The sequence below is a fragment of the Gavialis gangeticus genome, unplaced genomic scaffold (genome assembly GCF_001723915.1).
Source record: "Gavialis gangeticus isolate Ggan-Ray unplaced genomic scaffold, GavGan_comp1, whole genome shotgun sequence".
Taxonomy (NCBI): Eukaryota; Metazoa; Chordata; order Crocodylia; family Gavialidae; genus Gavialis; species Gavialis gangeticus.
Window position 1 is genome coordinate 34,663,692 of NW_017729034.1, and position 27,935 is coordinate 34,691,626.

Sequence of the window (27,935 nt, forward strand, 5' to 3'; positions counted from 1 at the left end):
GATCCCCCTCACTTTCCCTCTCTAGCAGGGAGGAGGATGGTGCCCCCATGTGACTTAGGATGTGGCATGGAAAGTGAACTCCTGATCTCTTGCCTAGCCCATGTATTGAAACGACAGATGCGATGAGGGAGCTGCAGCAGCTCCATAACCACCATTTTTAACAGAAAGGGCTTATGCACGTAGCTCCAGGGAAGAGAGAGTTCAGACCTAGAGGTGTTAGAGGGCAGCTCCAAGCCCGGGGCAGCTCTCACACATGGGGCTGCACTATTTGCCATGCAGGTAGCAGCAGTACAGTCAGCCCCCAGCAAAGTCTGAGAGAGACTTTGAATCTAACTCAAACTGTGGCTCCTGCTACAGGAGCAAGGTGCCTAAAACAAAAATGCTACAATGCTGAAAGATGACATCCAAATCCTTGAATGGGTTTAGCCCTAAATCTCTAATCCCACCACCTACACAGGTACAAAATGTATCTGGTAATTATCAGCATACACGGCATATTGATTTCATTCCTAAAAGGGGTCAAATATGCCAGAGCCGCCTGTCTCTGCCTGATTTAACAGTAGGGAGGGTGTGTTTGGCTGACTAGCACAGAGGTTTTTCTACTCGAGGTCTGCTTAATCCTGAGCCTTCACAGGATGTTTCTCTGATTCTTTGGCATCATGTAAAAATGTCTTATTGTTGTCCTTTGCTGCTTCTTAAATTATTGCTCTGCTAGTTTATACTGTTGGGCGCACAGTTTTCAGCATTTGATGTAATTTATCTGAGTACATTAAACATGAAAGTTCAAAAATCTTTTGATGATAATACCGTGGCTCCTGCTGAACTTCACAGATTAGATATAGGAAAGACCTGTTTCCATTTTAAAAACTAAATTGCAACAGCAGTGTTTGGTTATCCATTTTTTGGAGAAAATGTAAATCTCAAATGTATGAGACAACATGAACTGCACATCTTTTGGGGTTTCTTTATTGCAAAAGGTTTAGCAACTTGTATTATGAAAAGCTCTTTAGATAGCCCCTGTGTTACAAAAGGAGCTCTGCTTCCTTCTCTAACAAATATACAAGGACAAAAACTTAAGATGTACATGTTATCCCATGGTTTACCAAAATATTCTTTCCAAGGCTTTTTAGTACATGAACTATCTATTTTGGATGCTGTCAACAGGTAAAATAGAAAATACAATAGTACATTTGGCATTGGGTCCATGCATTATATTTCCCCTGGTGGTTAGCAGTAGTTTTAATCCTTGTAGAATATGCCCTTTAAACCCTTTACATTTGCCATATTTATTAAAAGGATATCAACACTGAGGCATTCTTAATATTCAAATCCTTTTCACTTTTCTGGAGCTGGCAACCTAACAAATCATATCGAGAACCGCCAAAATCCGTATGTCATTCAGTCATCATAGAGAATAATTGTTCAACGGAGCTAAGCCACCAAAAATTCCAACCCAATCCAAACCCCTAAGTTCCTTTTAAGATCAACTTTGCATGTTTGAAAAGAGGATGGCATGGCCACGACTGCTACTTGTAAGAACATATTTTAAAACTCTTGTGATAAATGCTTGAGAGGTTGCTATTCTTAAGATTAAAATGTGCAAAGGAATGAGTATATCTCCTAAGCATGCAAACAGACCTAATTATTATGCCCTAACTTCTCTGGTATTTGTGCTGTTAACAGAGAAGAAGTGATCAACTTGGAAGTATCTTAGTATCTACTTTGTTGATACAGTACATTCTGTTTTGAACTAAATATGCAGTGACATTTTGCTGCATTGAAAAATAACCTGTAATATGAAGAGTAGCTGAGAAGCTAAAACACGAAGCTAAATATGCCCTTTCCTTAGACATTTAGGATTCTCAGCCAGCCTTTAAGAAGGGAAAAGAGCTTTTCAACAAGTAAATCTGGTAACTGGTCCACACTTCTCTTACTCAATTTTGAGTCTTGAGTTTTGTCTAGCCCATATAAGCTGCTTTAGTGTGTCAGCAGCAACACTGAAGATTTGAAGAAGGGGGTGGGATTCTGCTGCTCTGATTTAAGATTTTGCCTTATCACTAATTTTTTATTGTTACTTTTTAAGACAGGAGGAAGACACTGCAAGACTCAAACCTTTTATCACTAACTTCCACATCTTTTAGCCATCTGCAGTGACCCTTATGCCTTCTATCTGTGATACTGAATTAAATTAATTGGAATGAATTAAATGAGTGGAATGAAATACATTTCTGCCAGAAGAGACAGGGATTTGACTATTCCCAATGTAATACAACTGCTCCTCCTAATAAGACTACCAGTTATAAAATTAAACAGATTTGTAGCAGTTGTACTACCCAGATTGATTTTTTTTTTGTATCGCTTATTGTGGGATTTTTTTTTAACTGTAGCCCAATTCTTTAATTGTAGCCCAACATTTTCAAACCTGGATTTCTCCTTAGCTATTCATTTACTTTAATTAACATTTTTGCACAAGGAGGTTTTAAAGATAGCAGATAATTTATTTATGCAGAGGACAGGAACTGTAAAAGTTGTGATGTGCAAATACACTCAGAATTGATATTTCAACCATTTCTATTTTAGTGTGCTGCAATGCCTAGAGATATTTGCCTCCCACAAGCTTCTGCAGTGCACAAAGCTAGACACTCTTGCTTGCTCTCAACCCACGTTTACTTCTTCTTTCTGTCCATAATTGTGATTAATTAACTTGTTCTCTCAAGTTCTACTAAGTGGAAAAACAGATAACTGCACTTCCTAATTAAAGCATAATTCTTCCAAGCCTCTCCCTAATGTGTCACCCCTGGCGTTGTTTCCTGGTGATGATTTATCATGCCTTTTTCAATAAGGAGCTGGCCACCTATAGCTGGTATGGTCAAAAGCAGTGCAATACATATGCTATGAGCCAGAGAATATATAGTACTCAACCCTAAGTACTATATATACAGAATGGCTCCAACACTGGAAATCTTGTTTCTGCCAGTATTTACAAAAAAACAATAACCCACTAAAATAACATCCCTCAAATCCTTAACAAAAGCATCCCTTGCTCTTGTTTACTATCCATTCTGCAGATGGAACCAAAATGAAGCAAGCCTGGGTCGTGGTGCAGTGGTCCTCAAGCTCCCCCTAACCCCCGTTTGTGGACCATTTTATAATCAAAACCCTTTCCCTAAAATCTTTTCTCCCAGCCCTTGTTGAAAATACAGAGCTCAGACACCTGGCAAATTACAGTAACGTTAGAACAGTGCTAAGGAGACAATGTTAAAAGCAAATGCTATTAGAGAGAAAGTGTGTGTGGCGGGGGGGGAGAGAAGTGGGGGATTTTGTTTAAATTTCCAGTGTTTGGTATGTTCATGGTTTGCTCCTTCTCCAACAGTGCTACAGCTTCAGGAGATGTTTAGAGCTGCCACTGTTCTCAGCTGCTCTGATCCATTGTAGTTTGGTTCTTTCCTCCTAACTGATTTGCAAACCTGGTTGCTGTGGAATATATATACTTTAATGAAATTTGACATTCAAAAAAATCCCCAAAAACCTGTATAGAGCTTAAGAGACAGGTGTTCAGGATTTGCTTCTGGAAGTTCAAAGATCTGGACTGGCCACCTAGCAGAAAGCATCAGTGAGAACATTAAACGTTTCCCCACTGAAACCAGCATGTTGGGCAATCCCTGGAAGTGCTCTGCTGACCCACAGTAGTTCACACCTCACTGCTTGAGAACCACTGGGGAGGGGTAGAGCACTTCTTTAAGGGGGTTCTCCAGCACACAATGGCATGAATCAAATGAGCTTGGGGCTTTATACTGACAACTGCTTTGCAAACCCGTTTTGGAAACACATTTCAAAACCACAAATCTGAATCATGTCCTTTCTTTTCTCAAGGATCCTAACTGTACCTTGCCTTTCTCCAGTCAGAACAGAGTTTTGAAACCCGCAAAAAGGAAAAACATATCAGTCTAGCAGAGCATTACCATGCATAGGGAATAGAGCTGAGATCAACCTTGTTAATGCAAAAATGCCAGGGAACTACTCTGCTGGTATATCTTGGACTCATAGCTGGCATTACTTGTATAGCATTCTGTGCATCTTTTGTGAGACACTCAGTGATCCAGCGTTAGTATGATACTGTGCCTGATTTGATCAGTTCCGCGGCTGAGAATTGAACTCTGTACAAATGTTCTGGATGATCTTGGGAACAAATTTGTAGAGGTTGTCAAACTCATCCACAAAGAAGGAGTGCTCTTTATCCGGGTCTGTTGCAATGGCTTCCAATTCATCCTGGGCTGCCCATGCAATTCCTATGGAGTATGCTATGACTCCTGTAAAGAAAGCCAGAGCTTGAGGATAATGTATTTCAAAATAACCTTTGCGTTGAAACTAGACAAGTATTGCAAACTGTAATGATCAGGACATAAAAAAGAAGGGCAAGATTCTCTGCTGTCTCTCTTGAAAAACACTATCCAAAGGTACAATGGAGACTATTTTTATTCCCTCCATCTAAAGTTAATGGCTTTTTTGCCCCTACTCTCACTCTGTTGCCTAGAATGGAAAATTTGAAAGGGACACCAGAAAGCCATCTATATCCGATTTAATCTGTTCCTGTGACAGAATTGCTCTGTAATTCTTTGGAAACCTACAGCACAGGGATAGAAGAGTATATTCAGGGTAGAGAGGGAGAAGGAACAAATTGGTCTCAAAAAGTCTTGCACATGGCAAAAAATATTTTAAAATAGCAGACTTTTATAGGTAGTTGGTATAGTTCTATGCAAAGTGTACATTTACTGTAAACTGAAATCAAAAGTAAGCTTATAAACAACACAGCTGCTGGACCTGCCTGTGATGTTTTCTTAGAGGTTTCTCCTCCATTTTCTCACCAGGCCCTAGTCAGATTTGAGTGGGCCATACTGCAGAGTATGGTGGGCTTTGCAAATCTCCTCTGATAGTGTGCTGTAATAGAAAACGAAGAGCAGAACTCTGTTGCCTTTCAGGCACCCAGAAGGCAGTTTTCCAGTTGTGACGGTGTCACTTAAACACAATTTACAATTCTAATACCAGTGCCATGTGGGCATGTAAGCTTCTAACATGTGTGAGAGCATAAGTCCTGAGAAACCAGGATAAAGGCCCTCCGGTGTTCTAGCTCCAGTGTCTGAGTGGTTATGGTATTTGCCCAGGAAGCAGGAGACCAAGTTGTTAAGCCCTCCTCTTCACAGGGGAGAGGGCTTGAGCTTGCATCCAAGAACAGTGCTCTAAACACTATGCCACAGGCCAAGAATTAGCTAGTTCCCTATTTAGCCCTGCTCTTTGAGCTGGAATCACTGCAATTCTCATCTGATAAAATGGATGAGACATTTCTATTCCATAGGGAACAAGGAGCCAAGCTAGAACCTGATCTGCTGCTTTCCAAAGCAGTTGCCATCTCACTGGCCCACATATGCCCTAGCTTGCTCTCTGTCTCTTGGCCCCACACCTTTTTCTTGGCTGTTCCGGGTGGCAGCTTCAAAAGGGGTGCTAGAGAGAGTTCTGGATAATGCTTAACCTGTGGCCTTGTGGTTTCAGCACCGGTATAGGAAGCTAGAGATATGTACATTCAAATTCCCTCTGGGTAAAGTGGGGAGGGCCATAACCACTTATGTATTGGGGCTAAAATATGGGAGCTGTTTCCCACTCCTCCCATCTAACACCTTCTAGTCACAGGTTTTTGCTAGGTAGTTTTGTAATTTACACATCATCCATGTATGCACATACATACATAGCTGTGTAGCTGCATGCCTAATGCACAGCCAACTGTTCACTGAGCACGCTTACATATCCATTCAACTGGAGTAATAGAATCATAATCAATGTGTAATCACCAAAAATGGCACTTATGCAGTTGGACAACTGTCATTTGGGTCCATAAAGTGAAACAGAATTGTGCCTGATGGGTCTTTTCTTGATAAATGTTAAGGTACCATACCAAGGTGGAGTCAATAACCCTGAAGGAAGAGCACTATTTTACCATTTTGATGAGCTGTCATGGCTGGCACCCGGACATCATCATAAGACCTGCCATCGGTAATGAGAATCATTATCTTCCTTTTATTGGGCTTGGATTTGCTGAACAGGTGCTCAGAGGCATAGTTGATGGCTTCTCCAGTGCTGGTCCCTCCACTCCAGTAGTTGATTCTCTTAATGGCATTCAGTACATCTTGCTTAGTGCTGTACTTATCAAAACCAAACTCCAGCCTCTGCTCATATGTGTACTGCACAGCTCCAATCCGGGTGTCGGTGTCTGAAATCTCAAATTCTTTGCTTATGTTGGCCACAAATTGGAGAAGAGTGCGAAAGTTGCCAGTGCCAACACTGCTGGACCCATCTATTACAAATCCAATGTCAGCTGAATTTAGACAGGTCTTGCTGCAAGCCAGTCGATCAGTGTCACAGACCCGCTTCACCAAGAGCTGGACTACCTTATGTAGGCTAAACCAGCTTGGTACGTTAATGGAATAGAAGCCATTTGTTCTACATACAGCCTGGAGAGAGAGGCAAAAGTAACAGAGCATTTATCAACCATTATAAGGATTTAGTTTAATTTCACTAGGTTTCTTGGGAGGGGGTGTCAAAATAATCATTTACATTCAGCTAAAGCATTAGCTTTCCTACCCCTTTTAGTTACAGAACATGTGATAGAACTATCGAAATTATCTCAACTGGATAAATTCAGTCTGAAATGTTACCACCCACTGAATATGGTGGGGAGGGGTTATGAACAGGTTCTGGAGTACTTAGTCTAAATCTTACACACAATGCCAAAACTACAGATTTCTTTCAGACAGATGTCTTCACTTAATTGCTGCAGCTTCACTGTGGAAAAGTGTCTTTGTTGGATTTCTGTATTTGTCTGGCAATGACTCTCTACATCCTTTCTTCTCTATTTCAACATAAATGGGGGCTCCTTTACATTTCAACCCTGCAAACAGCCTGGCTCCTCCGTGTTAAGCTGCAGTGCTTTGGGTTCATGTCATCTCAGCCACAAGAGAAGATTACGCAACTGAAATGTTGTAAACAAGTGTGTTGATGATGTGGAAGTCTAAGGATAGGCTTTCATCATTTTGCTGGCTCCAGAATTAAAATTTAATTTAATCTTTTTTAGCCAAGAGCCAGAAGTGCTTATTTTAGCGAATGTGCATGGGGAGCAAGTCTGAAGAGGGTCTTCCAGAGCTGACAGGAGAAGGATCAAAAGGAGGTAGAACAGGGGTGGTTGGATGGAGGGAGGGGATGCAGGTTATGGTAGAGGCAAGGTTAGATGCATTTAAGGTTTAGGTTAGGGTGGTAATGTTTCAACCATTGTGATGAGAGCGTTTGACAACTCCAGTTGTATTTCTGCACCTGAGCTTCCACAGAAGACAAGGCAGCTGCCTCTGCCCTCAGCAAACCTATATTACAACAGCTGTGAGTGAGTCACTGCATGTGCTGGTTTAGGCTTCACTGCATATCCTGCCTATGTTTATCCTCTTCAGTTTTTGCCTCTCTTTTTAAAATTTACCTTGACACTCTGCCCCAGCCAATCACAAGATACCATCTTTTGCCTTCCTGTTTGAGTCCCCTGCTTTCCTCCTTCCTCTTTGTCTCTGGCAGTTTCACAGAGACTGACTGAAGCTTTGCCTTTTAAAAATGAAATGAAAATGAGATTAAAGGCCAATTTAAGTGCTGACTGGAGACAGCCCAGTGCACGGCATTGCAGGATTTGAAATGCAGAGGAAATGTGTTCCATGGCAGACTGACAGTAGAAATTGCACAAAATCATCTTTAGTGTTGCTCCGAGAAAGGCAGCTTTCTGAAAATACCTACTGACTTCCTTTCTGCTTCCTGAACCCTGCCTGCTCTGGCATTTTTCCACCTACGGCTCCACCCTGCAGTGTTGTTTAAATAGGCATCCAGTACTAGGGCCAATCTGCAATGGCAGAGGACGCATGTTCTCCCTATCCACACTGTAAAATGTGTTGGGATTTATTCTTACTCAAAGTGTAACAAGACATTTCTTTATTTATGAGAAAAAGAGTTGAGATGACAAATAAGTTTATTAAACCATTATCTTGAGTAGTTATAATATACCTGCACTCTGTGATCTCTTATAGAGACTGGGTTTGGTTTCATTAAAGAACTCTCATAAAAGCAAGCTGAACACCCAGTTTGATTTCAGGCTAGCATGTGCATGTGAATGCTTCCAAATCACTGAAGTCCTAACTAAACCTGCCTTGTAGTGGCCATTTCAAGATACCATCACTGTATAAAAAGGTCTGGTCACTTTTACATTTTTATTCAAAAAATGAGAAAAAGAATAATTGGATACATGGCCATTGGATGACGTGCCTTAACCATTAATATATCAGACGTATGTAATTTCAGAATACCTACAGATTTAGCCTTCATCAAACTGTATTAGTAACTGACTATAAAGTCGTGTGTTTTAAAATAAATTTGCTCTTGGCTAGAATGTGAAAAAATATCTGAATGGTTTTAAAATATCTTTTGTACACTTCCAGAGTGCCGTGACAGATATATAGCATCCACGGTAAACAGAGAATCCCAAACTGGCTACTAACTTTTATGCCACAACAAGTTTCAGCCCAAGGAAGCTGAAAATTTTAGGTTTATGCCTTGTATTACCTCAGGCCCAGTTAGGGATTTAATGAAAATTCAAAATAAAGATACTGAAACTAAACAACAGAAATTTTATGCCAGGGTCAAAAGTTTTGTTTTCTGATTAATAGTCTGAGATCTTGGCTTGGGCAGTTTTATTGATGTACAAATCCACAGACGTGTTTATAGACTGACAAGTCTTCTCCTATTTTACTAAATGGGAGAAATGCTGTAGGGCACAAATAACTTCGGGATAAAATCTTACTTCCGCTTATGGGACTGTATATTCACAGTAACTCCATTGTCTTCAATACAGTTACTTCAGGTTTCCATCTGTTGGGTTTAACTTCATAACACACACACAAAATCCCCAAGTTGGGAAAAGCAATCATGAACAAATCATTTCATACACTTCCTTGTATTACAGTTTACAACTCTAGTTTCTACTGAAGCTTCCTACCTGCTCAATCATTTAAGAATTCAAAAGAAGGGGAGGATGGTAATCGGAGCGTTGGGAATTCTTAGGGCTGATATTTCTGTTGCCTCATTATTTTGTGTTCTGTTCATTCTATAGTGCGGGCCTATAAGCAAAAGCTACACACAGCCATAGTGGTATATGTGCTTAGTTGAGATGGTTCATGGAATACAACACTGTAGGAATTAAGAGATGGAAAAGACTTCCAGTGTTCACTTATCTATGCCTACTTGCTTGCTGGGGCAGTGTTATTCCTCACAAGGCCTGTTTTATGGCATTTTCTAGAGTCCACGTGCTATGGTTTTCCCCTTTAGGGGACTCTCCTATTGCCAGAGAGGCATCTAGCTGTGTTACCAAGCAGGCAGGGTGGCACCTTTGAAATTAACTGATTTAGAGAGGCATGAGCTTTTGTAAGCATCAAGCTACTTCATCAAATACTCTGATTCTTGTGTTAAGAAAGGATCCTTCTCAGTTCAGCAACCATTAAGAAAAATGGACTTTGCTAGCAAAGGCAGCATGTAATAGACCTGAGACTGATACAATTTCAAGTTCTGAACTGTAGCTTTGCTGATCGTTTTTAACACATGTATGTTGCATGGATATCTGGTCAACATAAACAGGGAAGCCATAATCTTTAAGAAGAAGCAACCAGGGGAGATGGTGCCTCCTACAAGCTGGCTGTAATCAGACTCTTAGAAAGTAAACACCCTGAGAACTTTGGAAGACTTTGCAACCTAACCCACATGTATCCTGCTTGCCACTACCTTGTCCACAAAGTTGGGTTCAATAACATTCTGCTTTTCATTTTCATCAGCTGCTTCAATGGTGACAAAGAAAATGTTGATTCCAGATTCTCTGGCCAGTCTGGAGGCCTCCTCCACCTTATCAGTAGGCCACCCATCCACCATCACGATGGCCACATTGGGTGCTCCGCCTCTGTTCCCATTGGCATCCGAAAAGAAGTTTTTGTTAACAAATGAAAGTGCCCTCCCTGGAAGAGAAGTACAGTATAGAGTTGGGGATTTATCCTATGCACAGTGTTTTGTCTGTCCATAAATATATGGGAATATTAAACTCTTGTAGCTAATGTTATTCATTGATCTTTAGCCAGAGGTTGAACTCAAGACTTAGAGCATTGCTGAGATGTGCTTTTGCAGGCAGAGCTGAAACAGCTACAGAGATAGGAAAATACCTCTGATGCTGTAAACATCTGCTCTACCCTACTACTAGAGTAACAAATATCATAAGCCTTCTCTGCCCTTCATACAATCTCTGATGGGTTGCCAAAGATAGCAAGTATCTTAGATATGCCAGTGGCTGCTGGTGATAAGGATAATGGAGAAATGTGTCACCATCCAACCTTCTCTGTATTCCACAACCTTCCATGAGGTAAGAAAGATAGAACTAGGATTTTTTTAAAAATAGAATAACTTTTCTTTTTCATTTGTGGGTTTAACATTCCCCTTGCTAGCACCAAAGTCATCGGCATTAAAATCCATCTGACCACCAAGGAGTTCTAGTGGAATGACAGAGCAGCTGCAATGTTCCTGTCAGTATTATAGCAGTATATGCACCACAAGGTGTTAGGGGCATATTTTGGAGCATCAGATCCCAAAGCTAATCTCATGGCACTGCAAGGGGATTGTGGCTAGGGACAGACATTACACATAATCTGGTTTAAGTGATCAAAAACTGGTTTAAACCTGTAATAGAACAGATGTTCAGTGCACATAAACAGGTTTGAAAATGGCTGAAACCGGTTTGAGATAAACCTGGTGGAATGTAGTATCAGACTTAACTGATCTGAGTCAAATCAGTTTATGCAATATCTGTCCCAGTCCCCTTGCTGGTTTAAATTAAATCAGTCACCCAGCATCCCAGCATGCTCTCTGGGCTGGGCAGAGCTCTGTGCTCCACAGCAGCGCTGGCCTCTCCCCTCTGCTCCCTGGCAGACTTGCAGGCACAGCAGGGTCTGCTAGCTTCCCTGTGCCCCCCTCCCCCTCACTGCTTAAGCAGAGATCCCTTCCTCCTCTCTGCCACATCATGGACTATAGCCAGCATGTGGTATGCTGGCTAATGCTGTGTAAGGCTCCAGCAGAGACTGCAGACACAGCAGGGTTTACCTGGCTTCCCCCTGCCCTACCGCTCCCCCACTCGCTACTCAAGCAGGAAATCCCCTTCCTCCCTCCCTTCCTCCCATCTTCCACAGCATGGACCCCAGCCCCATGGACCCTAGGCATGTGGTATGCTAGCTAAAGCCAAGAGATGTCTGTGTGTGTCTCGCTCTCCAGTTTCACTGGGGAAGGCAGTCAAAACAGTGACTGCTTAGGGCTGTTTGGAGCTAATCAACAGGTCTGCTGGTAAGCTGTTTATGAAGTTTGAAGTAATGGAGAGAGGCCATTGTTTTGCTAATTGGGTGATGAAGACTGTTATCATTATCAGCCCTCAGCTGGCTTACTTGCCTGTCATATTGTTGCAGAAAGTATGATGACAAGGAGGGAGATTAAAAAGCTGTGTATCATCAACAGATGCATGCACTGCATCTCCCTCTCCCCCCTTGCCTGGTGAGGCTACACTCCCGCCCCTTGAGCAGCCAGCAGGAAAAAACCTGGGACGATGCAGGCAGACCTCCCTAATGAGAGAGTCCTGCTGGGGTCTTGCCATGCCCCGCTCAGCTCAGCTCCCTGCAGAAGGGAAGGGAGGGCTGCTACTACCTCCCGGCTTCTGGCCTGAGCCACTGCAGGCATGTGCCTGAATTTGCTCAGTCCAGAGAGAATGTCTGTCTGTTTTTAAACCAGTTCAGCCTAGCCAGGTTAAACTAACCTGCAGAGATTGAATCAGTTCAGGCTCAGGCTTTTTGAATGTCTGCCCCTAGCCTGTATGTCTACCAAAAGTGGGATTCCATATCCCTTCGTTCTTCCTTGTGGTAAATAGCATCAAAGCAGCTAAGCCCAGGTTACATACCGACATTGGAAAGCCCTCCTTTCTGTGAAATTTTCTCAATGGCATTTCTCAGATCTCTGGAGTTTGCATAAGTTTTGAGGTTAAATTCTGTTGAAGGGTCATCACTAATGGGTCAAAAGGAAGAAAGAAGTTGTTAATTTCTGTTTCACACGCAGCATGTTCCCATTTATAATAGATTTAGTAATGTTCTTGGGCAAAGGGAACCCGTGGGCCAGATCCAGTGAGTCAGTGGCTGTCCACCTGTGGACTGGATCAAATCTGTTGGCAGGATGGATCTGGCCCAAGGGCCATATTTTGCCCACCCTGATCTAGTCCAACCTACAGCAACTTTTTTACATGCATTCAAGCCTTAAAGGTAATTAAGTAGATTTTTCCTAATAGAATAAAACTATCTGTTTTCCCCTACATTTCATGGATTGAATTTTAAACTATTTAGGTCATTTCTGTCATTGAAAGTAAACTCTAATAAGAAGAAAGACATAGAACACTCCTGCAGGCTAAGGTAGAGGCAGATCTAACTGGCAGACTACCAAATATAAGTCACTCTTACCCATATTGGATGACGCCCATGAGAGGACCAGCTATACCAATATCAAGAGCCTGAGACACATCACTTAGGAACTGTTTTTGGATCTGAAAGCGGCGTTTACCAATGCTCCAGCTCCCATCAATCAAGAAGGACAAATCAACTTTGCAGTCTAAGATGAGACATAAAGGGGAAAAGAAGAATCAAGCATTGCTGGGTACTTTTATTCTTTAATGGATGCTTTTTAATCTCACATCAAAGTGTCTCATCTGTACCTGGCAACCTATCCCGCAATGGAAACACCCTACACACAAGTCAGTCTATCCTTGTTTACAGAAGCAACTTTGTCATCTAGCCTGACCTCTTATATAATACAGGCCATCGAATTTCACCCAATTATGCTAATATTTGGCCTAGTCACTGTAAAGGATATAGCACAAATGATTTATCACCTACAACATTAATCCTAATCAGCAGGTTGGGGACAATCCATTCATTCCAACAAGAGTTTGAAGCTGAATTCTGGGCTCTACTGAAATAAATGGCAAAACTCCCAGAGTTTCCCTCAAAGGAGGCTGGGCAGGTGAAGCACAGACCCGATTCCTCAACCCTGGGCCACTTAGGCTGCTGTGTATTCCTGTTCATGGCTGCTATACCATGGGCTGGGATAGCCCTGCACTTCTCTTGTGCCACTGGCATTGTACTGGAAGTATGTTAATGTGTATCTCATGCCCTTCTGTTTCCCAAACCTGTTGTACTGTGAATAGGCGTTACTGAGGATTTTACCTTCCTCTGTGCAGCTATTTTTTTGCGCTTTCTTTAAGTCACTGATAAAAGCAATTCCAGAAATGTGGCTTGTGGTATCACTGAAGGCTTCAGCGACCATGGTCTGAGGCAGAATTATCCCAAGGATGACAACCTTGTGTTTTTTTCACATCTAGTATAGGCTCTTTTTTACTTTAATTTCAAACCCTTAAATACATATATGCCTTACCGTATTGGCTCATTCTACTGAAAATTGCACTCTAAAAAGCTGTGCTTAGCCTAACCAAATTCTTCCCTCTTACATTACGTATATCCATATTTCTCTGCAAATGGTATATGCAGCCATTAACCAACTGATTTTTACCTCTATACCAGTCAATGGGCAAAGAAACATCATTGACTGGAATGGGACTAAAATTGGCTCAACTACAGTGCTAATTAACATTTTTTCCTCAGTGTAAGCCACAAGTTATTCTTTAATGTCACTTCCTACCAATCAGATTAACAAGAATGAGTACATTTTAATTATAAATTAACCCAAATGGTACACAGTACTGATTGTTGCTACCAGATTATGTAACTGACTTCCCATCTAATGACTTTGTTTTCTCAGTAGCTTGGCTGTTGTTTTTCTAATTTCACAAATCCTAAATGCTGGAAGCATGACAAGGAACTGTGGTCATTCATAAGTGAGCATGGGGCAAGGATAGGCTCCTACAACAATACAGCCTTCATCAAGGACCAAATTATCCTGAGGTTTCAGCTCCTTAAAGTGAAATCCTTTCCTGTGATCTGACTATGTGACAAAAGGCCTTTTTTTAAGGGGTTCTGATTATGTGCATGTTTTGCCTTGTATAGAAATTAGGAAAGGCCATTGACTTCTGTGAGACTACTCTCTGTGACAAATAAGACGTTATGAGCCCCTCACCTGACAAAGACTTCAGTGTGTTCCCAGCATTTTCAGATTTGCAAGAAAAGCTAACAGGAATTCAGCAACACAGGCTCTGTGGCCCGATCGGGGGAAAGGCGCCAGGCCATACCAGAAGTGACTTATAAATACGGGAAGGACAGGAATTCTGACTCTGTTACACCTGCTAATTTCATTTTACATTGTAATTGTTGGTCATGAAACTGTGGTCCTTTGCACTCTGTATGTCTTAGAGCCAAGGGCAACAGAGTGAATCTAAACAGACTCTGTACTAAGGACCCTTAATTACTGTGACAGTATAAGATACGGCTGGCATTCACAGACAAGCCATTAAAACATTTAAGTAATAGAAATAAACATAGGGATTATGTCAATATCCACTTAAATATTTATTTTAAAATCCCCTTTAAATGTAGTTTATGTTGCTATAACATGTCCCTGTGCTACAGAATTTTGGTACTTGCCATCCACATGTGCTCGGTAGCAGCTGCTGGCAGCGTAAGTAAAGAGCTGAGGGCTTTGGCAACTCAGAGAAGGGTTTTTGTCAGTGGTGAAACAGAGTCTGTCTTCTCTCTAACTGAATTTCTGCTTTCCTTCAGTTTCACTGGTTCCTCTAGGCCTGATGCAAAGATTGTTGAACTCAGTGGGAAATTCTCCCATTGACCACAGAGGTCTCTGGGCTATGCCTTTGTAGAGAGAAGAGTGAGGGTTTCTAGATTCAACGTGCCTCTCTTCCTGCTGTGGGCACAGGTTCTATTTTCTGCATGACTCCTTACTTACTCCATTAAATTGTTGCAAAAGAAATGAAGCCCCAATTCCAGGAGCCCAGCCTGCTCCATCAGACAGGTCAGATGAAAGGAATGCTCCTATTACTAGGGCTCAGTTGCCTATGCATGATCCCAGAGCCTCAGTTAGCATCTTCCTCCTGTCGGATCAAAACTCTTTTGTGCCTGACATATTTCCAAGCCCAATGTTCTTGGATGGTGGAATTCATCTGCCTCTCACAGCAGATCTTGAACTGCTAGTATCTTATTTAACATTAGGTAAATCAAGACTCTGTTGCTATATTCCCCCACAAAGTCAGAAGTTTTACATCCAAAGAGAAACATGGACCATGGCAAACCAGAAACCTTAAAAGCATGTCCAATATTCTGTTGCAAAGGCTTGTGTGTTCTGTAGTAAGTTTTTCTAGTAGCTAACATTTAAATTATTTTACTGTATTCCACCAAAAGCACGTAACATGTAACAGCAAAAAGCCCCCCATCACTGAACTATATAATTAATTCTGATTTACATACTTGGATTTCCCTGGGAAACAGGCTCTAAAGGTTTTGGATTCAATTCTTCCTTGGAACTGAAGCCTGAAGAGAACAATAAAATGATTAGTCGACAAATGCACAAGAACTGTTCTGAGTCTGAACTCATCGATGGGAAGGAGGAGGGGCAGGGTGGCACCTTAGGTAGAGACTAACTGGTGAAGTAGGCTGTTGTTTGTGAAAGCACGTGCCTCTCTGAATGAGTTAGTTGCTAACACAGTGCTTTTAAACAGGATGCTAAGGCATCCTGGGGTGTCTTGATCCTTTCTAGGGTGCTGTGGGGTGCCATGTAGTGTTAGCATTGTCAGGTGTGCAAACATGATTCACAAAATAAACCCAGAGATTTCAAATACGAATCCATAGTGTCCAAAACATTCTGCCCTTGTGTGGTCTTTCTGAGCTCTTTGCAGCAGCAGAATTGCACTAGTATTTTTATGTACCCCCAAATGAGGGAAAAATAAGAGATCACATTTTCCAAAGGATGCCTTGAGCCTATTGAGATGTGCCTTGAGATTATTCAGAGATGTCTTAAGTCTGAAAAGCTTGAAAACTACTGCTCCAAGATGCCATTGTGCCCTGTGTTCAGCCTGATTTCAGACTAAAGTGGCTACCCAGCACCATACTCACTGAAGGGAAGAAGGTAACAAATACCTCATAACTCCTTACCCTTTTGTGGATAAGGAGACTGCTCTGGAAAATGCTTGTGTTACTTCTGGTTAGCATAGGTAAAATGTAAAATAACAAAATGAGTACCAGAAGTATGTTTTTGTGACTTGTGCCTCTTAATTTTTTTTCCCTGCAAAATGGGATACTTTCAGAACCACAGACAAAATGCACCAGGGAAGCAGTAGGCTATCGTGAACAATAACTCTACAGTTTACTTTTGCTGCAAAACTCAGGGTTTGATTCTTCAGTGAGGTAGAGGGAGAGGTAAAATGTAGGATTCCCTGGAGATAGCAAAAGGAGTTTTCTGTTTCCACTTCCCCAACTAACTGGAAAAGGAAAGAACTGGGATCAGGTTATTTTGTTTCTTTATATTGGCCTCAAACTGCGCCTTTGGTCTCTTGCCTACTGGAGATATCCATCTACTAATCCAGAAATCATATGGTCAGAGAAGAGCTATTAAAACAGAACATCACATTCAGTCTCTAAAATGGGTGGGAAGAAGGCTTCTTGATCAGATACACAAGTTATTTCCAGTCTTCTCTAAACTGCTGGATTTGCCCAATCCAACTCTCTTGTGATTTTTAGTGACAGGGATTAAGTGCGAGAAGTATTTTTTAGTAAGCTTCCAAAATGACTGGAGAGGAAGTGTTACCTTTATATCCTGTCCTCCTAACTCCAGATTCTCCAAAGCAATAACTCACCTGACCAGCAATGAAATAAAAGCCCAGTCTGGTAGTACAAATTGTACTGCGGTCCTCTTTGAAGCACAGTTTTATTTTGTGTCCATGACACTGGTAATTAATTTTACTTTTCTAGGGGTGACAGACACTACCTCAGTGAAATAAACTACGGAGGCAGATGTAGGAAAGAAACATTTCTGGACTCTCTCTCTCAGAGAAGCTCATTCTTACTACAGTTATAATTTGTTGCAAAAGTTGTACATTTTACATTTAAATCTGTACATTTCACTTTCCATGCTTTGCTCAAAATAGCAGCAACTGAAGGGAGGGAGAGAGATTATTATACCAATTTAGATGTTATAAAGGAAGGGAAATTGTAGGAGAAATCAGAGTCTGATTGTCTACTGCCTCCTACCTTGTGCAATCATTTACATCTGTGAAAAGTGAATGGAAAGGGGGTATAAAAATCTACCCCCACATTTTAAAATGGCCATGGGGGTGCTTATTTGACAAGCTTTAGATAAAGTGCCCTTGCAGCCATTATAAAACACAGGAGGAGGGGTGCTTCATACACATGACAGTGAGGCCATGTTGCAGCCTTCTAATTAGAATGCACAGCAGACTTGATTAATTTTACACCTTCAAGTCAGCCAGCCTTGATAATTTATGCCCCAGAGTAATCAAGGAGCTGGCCTGCATCATAGCCCAGGCTCTGGCATGGATCTTCGAGAGCTCCTGGAGCTCTGGTGATGTGCCCCATGATTGGAAGAAGGGCAATGTGGTGCCTATCTTCAAGAAAGGGAGGAAAGTGGACCCAGCAAACTACAGGCCCATCAGCCTGACTTCTATCCTGGGGAAGGTCTTAAAAAAAAATCATCAAGGAGGCCATCCTTAATGGACTGGCCAATGGCAACATCCTGAGGGTTAGCCAGCACGGGTTTGTTGCGAGTAGATTTTGCTTGACCAATCTCATTTCCTTTTACGACCAGGTGACCTATCACCTGGACAAGGGAGAAGAGATTGATGTCATATATCTCGACTTTAAAAATGCCTTTGATCTGGTATCCCATGATCACCTCTTGGCAAAACTGGCTAATTGTGGCCTTGGGTCCACCATGATCCACTGGTTGGGGAACTGGCTCCGTGGTCGGACCCAGAGGGTGGTGGTTGACAGAAGTCAATTGTCATGGTGCCCTGTGACCAGTGGGGTCCCCCCAAGGCTCTGTCCTTGGACCCATATTGTTCAATGTCTTCATTAATGATGTGGACACTGGAGTCAGAAGTGGACTGGCCAAGTTTGCTGATGATACCAAACTTTGCGGTAAAGCATCCACACATGAGGACAGGGGGGTAATCCAGGCTGACCTGGACAGGCTCAGGAAATGGGTGGATGAGAACCTGATGATGTTTAACACTGAGAAATGCAAGGTTCTCCACCTTGGGAGGAAAAACCTGCAGGATCCTTATAGGCTTGGCAGTGCTATGCTGGCTAGCATTATGGACGAGAGCAACTTGGGGGTCAGGACTGACCACAAGATGAACATGAGCCTACAATGCAATGTTGCAGCCAGTAAAGCGAGCAAAACGCTGGCTTGCATCCATAGATGCTTCTCAAGCAAATCCCGCAATGTCATTCTCCCAATGTACTCAGCCTTGGTGAGGCCACAGCTGGAGTACTGCATCCAGTTTTGGGCTCCACAATTCAAAAAGGATGTGGAGGAGCTTGAGAGAGTCCAGAGAAGAGCCACGTGCATGATCAGGGGTCAGGAAAACAGACCTTATAACGAGAGGCTGAGAGCCATGGGACTCTTTAGCCTGGAAAAGCGCAGGCTCAGGGTGACCTGAAGGCCACCTATAAGTTTATCAGGGGTGACCACCAGGGCCTGGGGGAACGTTTGTTCACCAGAGCACCCCATTACAAGGTCGAACGGTTATAAACTCCTGCAAGACCGTTTCAGGTTGGACATAAGGAAGAACTTCTGTACTGTCCGAGCCCCAAGGTCTGGAATGGTCTGCCACTGGAGGTGGTTCAAGCACCTACATTGAACGCATTCAAGAGAAACCTGAATGTTTTTCTTGTTGGGATCCTATGACCCCTGCTTACTTCCTGTCCCCGGGGCAGGGGGCTGGACTCGATGATCTTCTGAGGTCCCTTCCAGCCTTAATGTCTATGACATCTATGACATCTATGAGTCCGCTCTGACGTGTTCTAATTAGAACAGAAACTAGCACGTCTACAGGCAGCCAAAATGACCAATTCCAATATAAGAAGTATTTTAGACTCTTACAGACCTACACCTACACATACGTGGAGGAAATACGACAGACTTCAAAAGGGAAATGTCAAGAGGGTAACATAAAGAGGGTGAATTAATTATAAACAAGAGTTCAGAAACTATGGAATGACAGAGTTTCTCTGTCCAGTAAAGCAAATCAAATTGTCAGTAGAAAGACATAGGTTATCCACATAACTAATATTAAGGGAAGTTACCTCTGAACTCTGAAGAGAGCTGCGATAGCTTTGACTTTAATGGGGCATCTAACATGAATGAAGATACCAATGAGTTTAGAAACTGGATGGGGACACAGGAAAATGCTTGCTGTTAAATGGGAGATGAGTGCAGCAGCTATAGCATACACTCTTCAGGAGCCCAAGCACAGATTCTGTCTGACCATTTCTTATTGCAACATTTTTCATTTCCACACTTCTGAGACAAAGTACTAGCTTAGGGATAGAAAAAAGGAAGCTTACTTTCCCCCACCTTAGGTGGCTGCCATGAGTGTCTCAGACTCTCAGCACTAGTTAAGACAGGACCCAGGTGGGTCCCACTCTAGGCACACAGAGTGCCTTACCACCTTTGCTGGGGAGCACCCTCCTGCAGATGCAGTTTCATCTCCTGGCCTTTAACTGTCTCATCTCTTGAGCAAAAGCTTCTTTGACATGGGTACACTAACCCAGAAAAACATGTGACATAGCCAAAAGTGTTGCAGCCAAGCACAGCTCGCCTTTTCCATCCAGACGGGGGAGGGCTGTGTTTAGACTGTCGTGTGCTGTACCGTGACTGGCTCTGCCCCTTTCTGCTGCAGTTTCTCTGAAGCATGTCACTGAGAGGGTTTCTTACCTTGCCTCCCTTGTACGCTTCTGTGTCTAATCCTAACCGATGAACCAAACACCAAAAAACACAGGGAGGAAAAGGCTTTTGCTGCATCATGAAGATGCTCTACTTGCAAGAGATGTTAAACATTTAATAGAACTGTGGTTATTGAGACATAACGTGTAGCTTGGCCTGTTTCCTGCCTTAGCCCATTGTGACTAACCACAAAGGCAACAAGTGCTCTAACAGACTAAATAGGGACAGAGACAGGAAGGACTCAGGGGCCGCGTCTACATGAGATGTTGACTGCGCGGTTGTTACCGCGCAGTTATTTAGTTCTTACATACACAAGTACTAAATGACTGTGCAGCAACCGGAGTTACTGTGCAGTAGTGTCCCTGAACACCTTTTTGGTGATGCTGATTGCACAGTAGCTCGTTACTACTGTGGAGTCAAAAGGGACTTCTAGCTAGACTACTAGCGTCTCGTCCCATTTCGTACCATGCGATGCTACTGCGCAGTCAGCAGCTCGTGTAGATGCAGGCAGTGAAATCAGGTTCTGAAAGAAACAAACACCAAAATGCTCCAAGCCCCAGTTCTGGTTTTCACAGAAGTTGTCTCTAGCTTCCTGCTCCTCTTACATCAGACTCTAGCTGCTCTTTTTCTGAGCTAATGCTAGTAGGCATGCATGCCATTTTAAACAAGCAGGAACAATCAGATATAATACAGTGTTACAACAGAATAAATAAATAAATCCCTTCATATTATGTTACGGGTTTTTCACTGCTTTTTGAACCTTTGCTGCTAAAATACTTCTTTAAGAGAAACCCCCCACCTACAGCTGCACATGACAGCAAAATCTCTCATCAACTTTTGCTTGTTGCTGCTTACGGTAAATGAATAAATACATACTTAATCTGGTTTTATCTATCAGTTATTACAACACAGAAGTCTCAATAGATGCCATCTTTGACCAGGAATTTTCACTGATACAGAATCTGAATACATTCTAAATTTAACTTGCTTTATTTGCTTACTTGCGTAATCATAGCAAGAAATCCCTTCCCTCAGAAATCTCAGTCTAGCAGTTGCTAGGGCACAACACAGTCTCAAAAACTGACTCCTACCAGAGACCAAGACTCAGGATCTGGTCAGTGCCTTGCATAGCCAGATATACTGAGAACAACATGACATCTTCCCCAGACTGAACATTTGCTCTTAATTTGCGTTTAGGAAGCTATACCTCACAGTGCCACCTGGTGACATTTTACTGCAACAACAATTAATGTATCTCAATCCTGAGGGTGTGGACACAGGAACACTAGCGGCCTTTTCAGAAGGGGAATGTCTCAAAAGAGCAGCAACTGCTATCTTCTAACTGTTATGTGCAAAGAAGCTGAGAACAATTCAAATGTAGCAAAACTTGCTCCAGCGTTAATGCTCTGTCATCCAAGGGTTTGCTGCATTTGAATTGTTGCATTTGAATTGTTCTCAGTTTACTCATGCAGAACAGTTAGAAGGTGCAACCTGCTGCCCTTTTAAAACAGTTTCCCTTGTGATAGGGCTCCAAGTATTGGTGTGTACATACCCTACATATCCAATTTATCAGGAATGGCAGACCAGCAATTCTCAACCAGGGTGCTAGGGCACTCTAGGGTACCTTGAAATCCTTTCAAGGGTGCCAGGGTTAGCACTGTTAGGTGGTAAACATGATTCACAGGATAAGTCCAGAGATTTCAAATAGGAACTCACAGGCTGCATCCCCATAAGCAGGGGTGTGCGGTTCCCATGGGGAAAAAAGCAGCGGCACAAATCTGTGGAGTAGGAGAGGTTGGGGCCAGTACCTGGGCTGGCCCAAGCAGCTTTACCTGGAGTACTGGGGATCTTCTGGGACTGCAGCAGCAGTGATCTGGGTGCACAGAGCCTGGCCGGCAGCTTGAGCATGACTTTGGCTACCCAGGCTCCGGTTCTGGGCAGCACATGTATGCCATCCTGCTTTTTTCTGGTGTGGATTTTTTTCCCAAAACCCCCACTGTGCTGCAAATTAGCAGTGCAGCAAACCCCTGAAGGTGTGGCACATGTGGTTTGCGGCACTGCAGATGGGTTTGTGGTGCCACAAACCGCAAATGAGTGCTTGTCTGGATGCACCCATAGTGCTCAATCCATTCTGACTTGTGTTATTTTTGAGTCCTTTGCATCAGAAAAACCCATCTTCAGGTCTATAAGGAAATACAAGACAAAAAATCTTGTGGGAATGGAGAAACTGTTTCCAGAAAGAAACAATCACTATCTTCTTGGAAAGACTAAAGTATGTATGGGACTTGATCTCCTTCTAGACAAAAGACCTATTTCAGACCCCATACAGTATATCTTCCCACGGTTTTTTATTTCCCTTGACTAGCCAGGGGTGGAGCCACCTGAGAGAAGGACAGAAGCAGATTATGGCAAATGATGCCAAGGTAAGAGAAAGGCATGAGGAAATACCATTATTACCTAGTAAAGGTGCTAGCCTTATAAGCAGAGTCTATCAGTGGTTGACAGATATCAGACCTGATCCCAGTTTAGAGGACTATCATTTTTCCAGTGCCTTTGGGAAGGGGCATTAGCATGTGTGTGTGTATGCATGTGTGCCCACCATAGAGATGCCCCACAATAATGCACAGTTATTCTCAGCCCACACACTGTCATGGATATCTTTGGGTTTCTAATAACTCATTTTCCTGTCAGCCATAGGGTCCTTTTTGGATCCTGCTTTCTAGAAGTACATGGAGCTCAGTTCTCAATCTACGGTAAAATGTCATCATTCTTGTACCTCTCTGTGAGGCACTGGCTCAGTAGTGGAAGCAGTAGGGAGAGTGCTGTCGTTTGCTGTTGCGGTGTCCCAAGGTAGAAACCTGCCTGTCCAGTCTGCTTGGCTTTGCCCTTTAAGTCAACAAGTGGAGGAGGAGGCTGGAGTGTAGGCGGCTGGAACAGTACATGAAAAGGCATTTGTCTTTTAAAGTGTTTGGCGAAAGAGCACTTTTCACACACTGTCACAAATTGCACGTGGGCTTGGTGAGCAGACCCGAATTGCTTTTGTGGGAGCAAGCCCAGGAAATGCCCAATTGTGTTTAAAGATGGTTATCTTCTAAATACAATGGATAGGTATGACAAGCAATGTGTTCAGCCATGAAGCTCTCTAAATAATAAACACACTAGAATTTGTATCGCTTTGCTTCAAAAACAAAAGCAAGAGAAGATGGCAGAAATGTTCCAGAAGGGGGAACATGCTTGGGATTTTAGAAGTAACAACAAAGTCTGTACTTATACTGGTGACAGACTGTAAATAAGAATGGCTTATACAAGTTTCTGTGTGGTTCTTTGTTTGAAAGCTCTGTAGGGGATGAGGGGGCTAACAGGGCTTAGAGCCAACGATGGCAATGATGCTGAGGCAGGCATAGAAAACCCTCTGAGTCAGCAAGCAGGCAAAAAGACCAAATGGTTGTTACAAGGGAATTCCTGAAAGGACAGGGTGTCAATGCTCAAAGTTCAGAAAGAAAGCAACACAGTGCCAATGAAAAGGGGTTTGGATCAGGAAAGACAATCTGCAGAGAAATCACAAGCCAGGGAAATTAACTACCAAGGGAGCAGTGTTAGCTATTCTGTGGAAGGTCCCTGGAAAGTTTCCATTCTCATCCCCTGTTTTTACTCGTTCAGTAATTATGGAAAAATTCAGCTTTAGGGTTCAGATTTTCCAGTTTTGGTTTCTTCCTAAAAATGAGCATTTTTTGGACATCTGAGTAAAATGTGGTGCTCCTGCTTTCCTTCATATGGCAAATGGTAAAACATCTTATCCTATCAGAAAGCAAACACAATGACAAGCTCATTTTTAAAAACCCATTCCCCCGAAGCAGCTGGGAGTAGAAAACTGATTTTTGGAACAGGAAGAAGTACTCAAAGGTAAGGTGCCACTCCAGGTTTCCCTGAAAATTAGCTTTGATCCAACCTCACTCAGAATGGGGGTGTAAATAGTACACTGCCCACCCACTTTGCATTTCTCTCAGGAAAGCCCAATTCCTTGTTGCTCTGCCCCTTGTGTAGTCATGCACACTTGTGCTTGGTGAGACTAAAGTGCCCTAGTTTGTTTTGGAAGGGACTGATTTCATACTTGCTTTCCCTATGTGTAGTAATGATAACTAACACAAGGAGAAGGAAGTGAAGGCTTGGTTCCACAGGACGTGACCCTACAAACAAACATATACTTGGATGTCTGCAAGATAAGGGGCTTATACGCACATTGTGCTTAACAATCAGGAAACAACAGAGTTAAATTTCACACACACAAATTTCAGCTTGTCCTCTTCTGCATAGACAAGCTAATGCAGCCTTTTATTACAGCTACTCCTCACTTAGCGTCATAGTTATGCTCTTGAAAAATGTGACTTTAAGTGAAACAATGTTAAGCAAATCCAGTTATGTCACCTTAGTTACCTACTAGCAGGTGGCATCCAAGCTACATTATAACCAAACATTGTGTGACTTTAAATGAGTATGTTCTTTAATAGATCAGCGATGTATAACAAAACAATGTTAACCAGGACGACATTAAGTGAAGAATACTTGTGCAGTCACATAATACTTCTTAAATAATACATGATCATCACACTTCTTTTCCACAGCCTTGTACTTGCTAGCACCATGCACGTAACATGCACTCTGTATCATCTATCTGAAATCCTCCAGTACTCCTTATTTGCATGGCATAAAACAGCTTGAGACTACCACACAAAGTAATATTAGACTCAAAGTCTGAGTCTTTGGATGCAGAGATATTTGTTCGTGGAGGGGGAGGTCTCTGCTTTACATGGCTATTCTGGTTCACTTTTAAATTATTTTGTTCTTTTGTCACATTCCTCTTTTATAAATTATTTCTGTGAGCCACCCTGAGCCTTTGTTGGGAAGTGCAGCATATAAATCAAATAAATAATACTAATTCTAATACTAATTCATTACGGTCATTTCCCTTCCTCCTTAAGCCACCAAACAATGCAGTTAAGTTAGCCTCAGAGGTAACTGCCTCATCCCCTGATGTGCACCTAAGAAAGGCTGGTCTCCATTGCTGAACACAACAGAAGTAGCTTTGTAGCTGCCTAAAATGCAGCCTTAGACAAGGCAGCCAAGTTCATTTTTATTTGCATGTGAACGTAACATTTCCAGAAGGCTTTGGGTCAGCCCACTGATTTATTTTTCATGTAACAATAAGTTCACCAAGCAAATGTACCTCTGTGCTAATTGGGGAAGTGGTCAGTTTGTATGAGCCTCCCTGTTCTGCCAGTGCAGCTTAATGTCATTACTGCCATGGGAATATCAGCCTAGGATTCAGGCAGCTCACTCCATGCTAATTAAACTTTCCTTCCCTGGTTGTCACAGCTGTCCATGCCCATTAAACTTCCATTCATTTAAGTAAGACAGCAGTTGATACATACAAGCCAAAAACACTTCTTTTGAAGTGACAACCTGAATGCATCAAGCACATTTGGGTTAGAGAAAATGCTAACAAGAACTCGGCTACCCCTAACTCATGCCCCAAGTGTTTCATCAAGTTTAAAAGAACCCATCTTGTCTTTTCTTTTTTCCTCCAAATTTACATACACTACACTGGGCTCACTGCTGCAGCTCATTCCAGAGAGACTGAGAACTTACCTACGAGGAGCAGTCAAACTTCCTCTTTCTGACTTGGCCTGCCACCTCTGCGGCAGGGAACCCTGTTCACATAAAGGATGATGCAGAGTTTGGGATATAGAATCAGCTCTCCTATCTCAAGTATTGTGTTTTCAATTAAATGTACATGGGTTATGTCACTCATTGCAACTAACACAAATTTTCTTCATCTTTCAGCTTTGAAGTAAGAGTTTTCAAATTAAAAAAGGCTTGAAATTGGACTTACCTTGGCTTCCACCAACAAACACAGCTTCACAAATGGGATACCAACAAATCAGAGATATTAGAGTACATGATACAACTTCACTGTAGCGTGGGACCATTCCCTCTAATGCGCATTTGTGTTTTCTACAGTCCACTTTCAAATGCCTCAGAGATAGGGCTTTCATAAGTTCTAGTCAAGCAGGGGAGTCCAAAGGTGGTTGAATGTGATGCCAGCCCCATCAGTCCCTTGAGTGCCTCTAGAAGCTGGTGTGCCTTCATCATACTATCCCACTGGGCCAACTAAGCTTGGGTGGGCTTTGGAACTTGAACTTTTCCTATCATGTCCATGATTAATAGCTCAGGATCTAGAGCCCTTTTCCTCAGTGCAGTTTGCCCCTCTTCCCAGATTTCATCAGTTCTGTTTCTAAAATGGGACTAATTTGAGACTGATTCAAGTACATGGTCCACAGGGCAATTGCCACCCTGTATCCTTTTCTTTAATTATTCCCATGAAATGAGATTATTACTGTTACTGTCATGGGCCTGATTAATAGTGAATTTCCTTACGGCTGTGGACAGCTGACAGGTCTGATGTGTTTTATTGTTTTAAATATTTACCTGCTTCAAAAAGGCTCAATCCAGGTTTCCACAAGTCTGTTTCCAATGCTTTCACACACAAAAGAGAAGAAAAATGATTACTTCCAAGGAGAAAAAGATTTGAAGTTACAAAGCACTGTGCACAAGTTAGAGAAGTAAATGAGTCAGGAAACCTGAGAGAGACTAGTCAGATTTTTTGCATCAGTAAAACTAGAAACCTTTATGAACACACTTCCGCCCCTATTTAGTAGCTTCATGTTGTCTCTGCTTCTATGTAAGAAATCTTTATTATGACATTAAATGAGCCTCTTTAGATCAGTTCTGTCCTGCCCATTTTCTTTAACACTGGAACAAGGCTGGGCTGGCCTGTGCCAAAAAATCCTTCAGAGAACCCCCTAGTATGCACTGACTCCTGCATTGACTTCATGGGGCAGTTGTGAGTGGGGATGATAGTGGAAATTCCTTTATTAGTGAAGGAGGGAATGAAGCAGCTATCAGACTAATAACTGGTTATTAAAGGCTACCCTTCCCAGACCAAAGGAATCAGATAACTTCTGCTCACCATCCTTTATGTATGAATGTTAACAAACACCAAAATCTCTAGCTCTGAAGTCTAAGCATTCAGAGTCTCCAAGGCAGCCACCTTTGTGAGAGCACTGATTTTGCCATTGAGCTTGTCATCTTTATGAGGGCCACTCACTTCATTTTGCTCATGGGGGGATCCAGTTGCAGAGGTGAGATGACTAAGGGGCAATGTGGGGCACTAGTTTGCTGGAGTGGGAACCTCAGTGGCCTCCTAACCCTGGCACAGCTCTTCAAGCCCTCAAGGCCTCATCGGGTTGGCCACAAACCCAGGGAGACGGTGTTTGTTGTATAAAGCTGAGGATGCAAAGGATATAAAAGCAGGCAAAAGGCTGCTATAACAGGGCTGGATATAACAAGGAAGCAGGGGAGGCTGGTTTTGTTGCACTGTGTTTTTAATCTGGTGGCACAGATAGGGTGAGATGGAGTGGCAGGAATGCGGGAGTGAGCAAGAGGGAAGGAAATAGAAAAAGAAGAACAGTCAGAGGTTTTTTTCCTGCCTTGGCCCCCTCAGCTACTTGAGTGTTGCAGGTGTCACAACAAAGGCAAGTCTTGGTGCATGTGAGTGGATGGTGAATAAGGATTTGTGGATAGTTCAGTCCCACAGGGTTTGGTCCTTGGACCTGTACTCTTCAATATCTTCATCAGTGACTTGGATGTGGGTGTGAAGTGTACTCTGTCTAAGTTTGCGGATGATACTAAATTGTGGGGTGAAGTGCACACTTCGGAAGGTAGGGAACAATTGCAGGAAGACCTGGACAGGTTAGAAAAGTGGGCAGTACACAATAGGATGCAGTACAACAAGGACAAGTGCAGAGTGCTGC

At 42.5% G+C, this 27,935-nt stretch overlaps 1 protein-coding gene across 6 annotated transcripts in view; it reads right to left on the reverse strand.

Moving 5' to 3' along the window:
- Positions 1-944: 944 nt before the first annotated feature.
- VIT (vitrin) overlaps positions 945-27,935 on the reverse strand; it is an 84,820-nt gene continuing 57,829 nt past the window's right edge. For 2 of the 6 annotated variants that reach the window (XM_019527210.1, XM_019527207.1), the window contains 7 exons: positions 26,551-26,598; positions 15,570-15,632; positions 12,603-12,750; positions 12,053-12,156; positions 9,853-10,079; positions 5,966-6,503; positions 945-4,310 (listed from right to left, as the gene is read on the reverse strand). In XM_019527210.1, coding sequence (XP_019382755.1) covers positions 4,132-4,310; positions 5,966-6,503; positions 9,853-10,079; positions 12,053-12,156; positions 12,603-12,750; positions 15,570-15,632; positions 26,551-26,598 — 1,307 coding nt within the window. In that variant the 3' untranslated portion in view covers positions 945-4,131. The remainder of the gene's footprint in view (positions 4,311-5,965; positions 6,504-9,852; positions 10,080-12,052; positions 12,157-12,602; positions 12,751-15,569; positions 15,633-26,550; positions 26,599-27,935) is intronic. The other 4 variants (XM_019527212.1, XM_019527209.1, XM_019527208.1 and 1 more) reach the window with 3 other exon arrangements.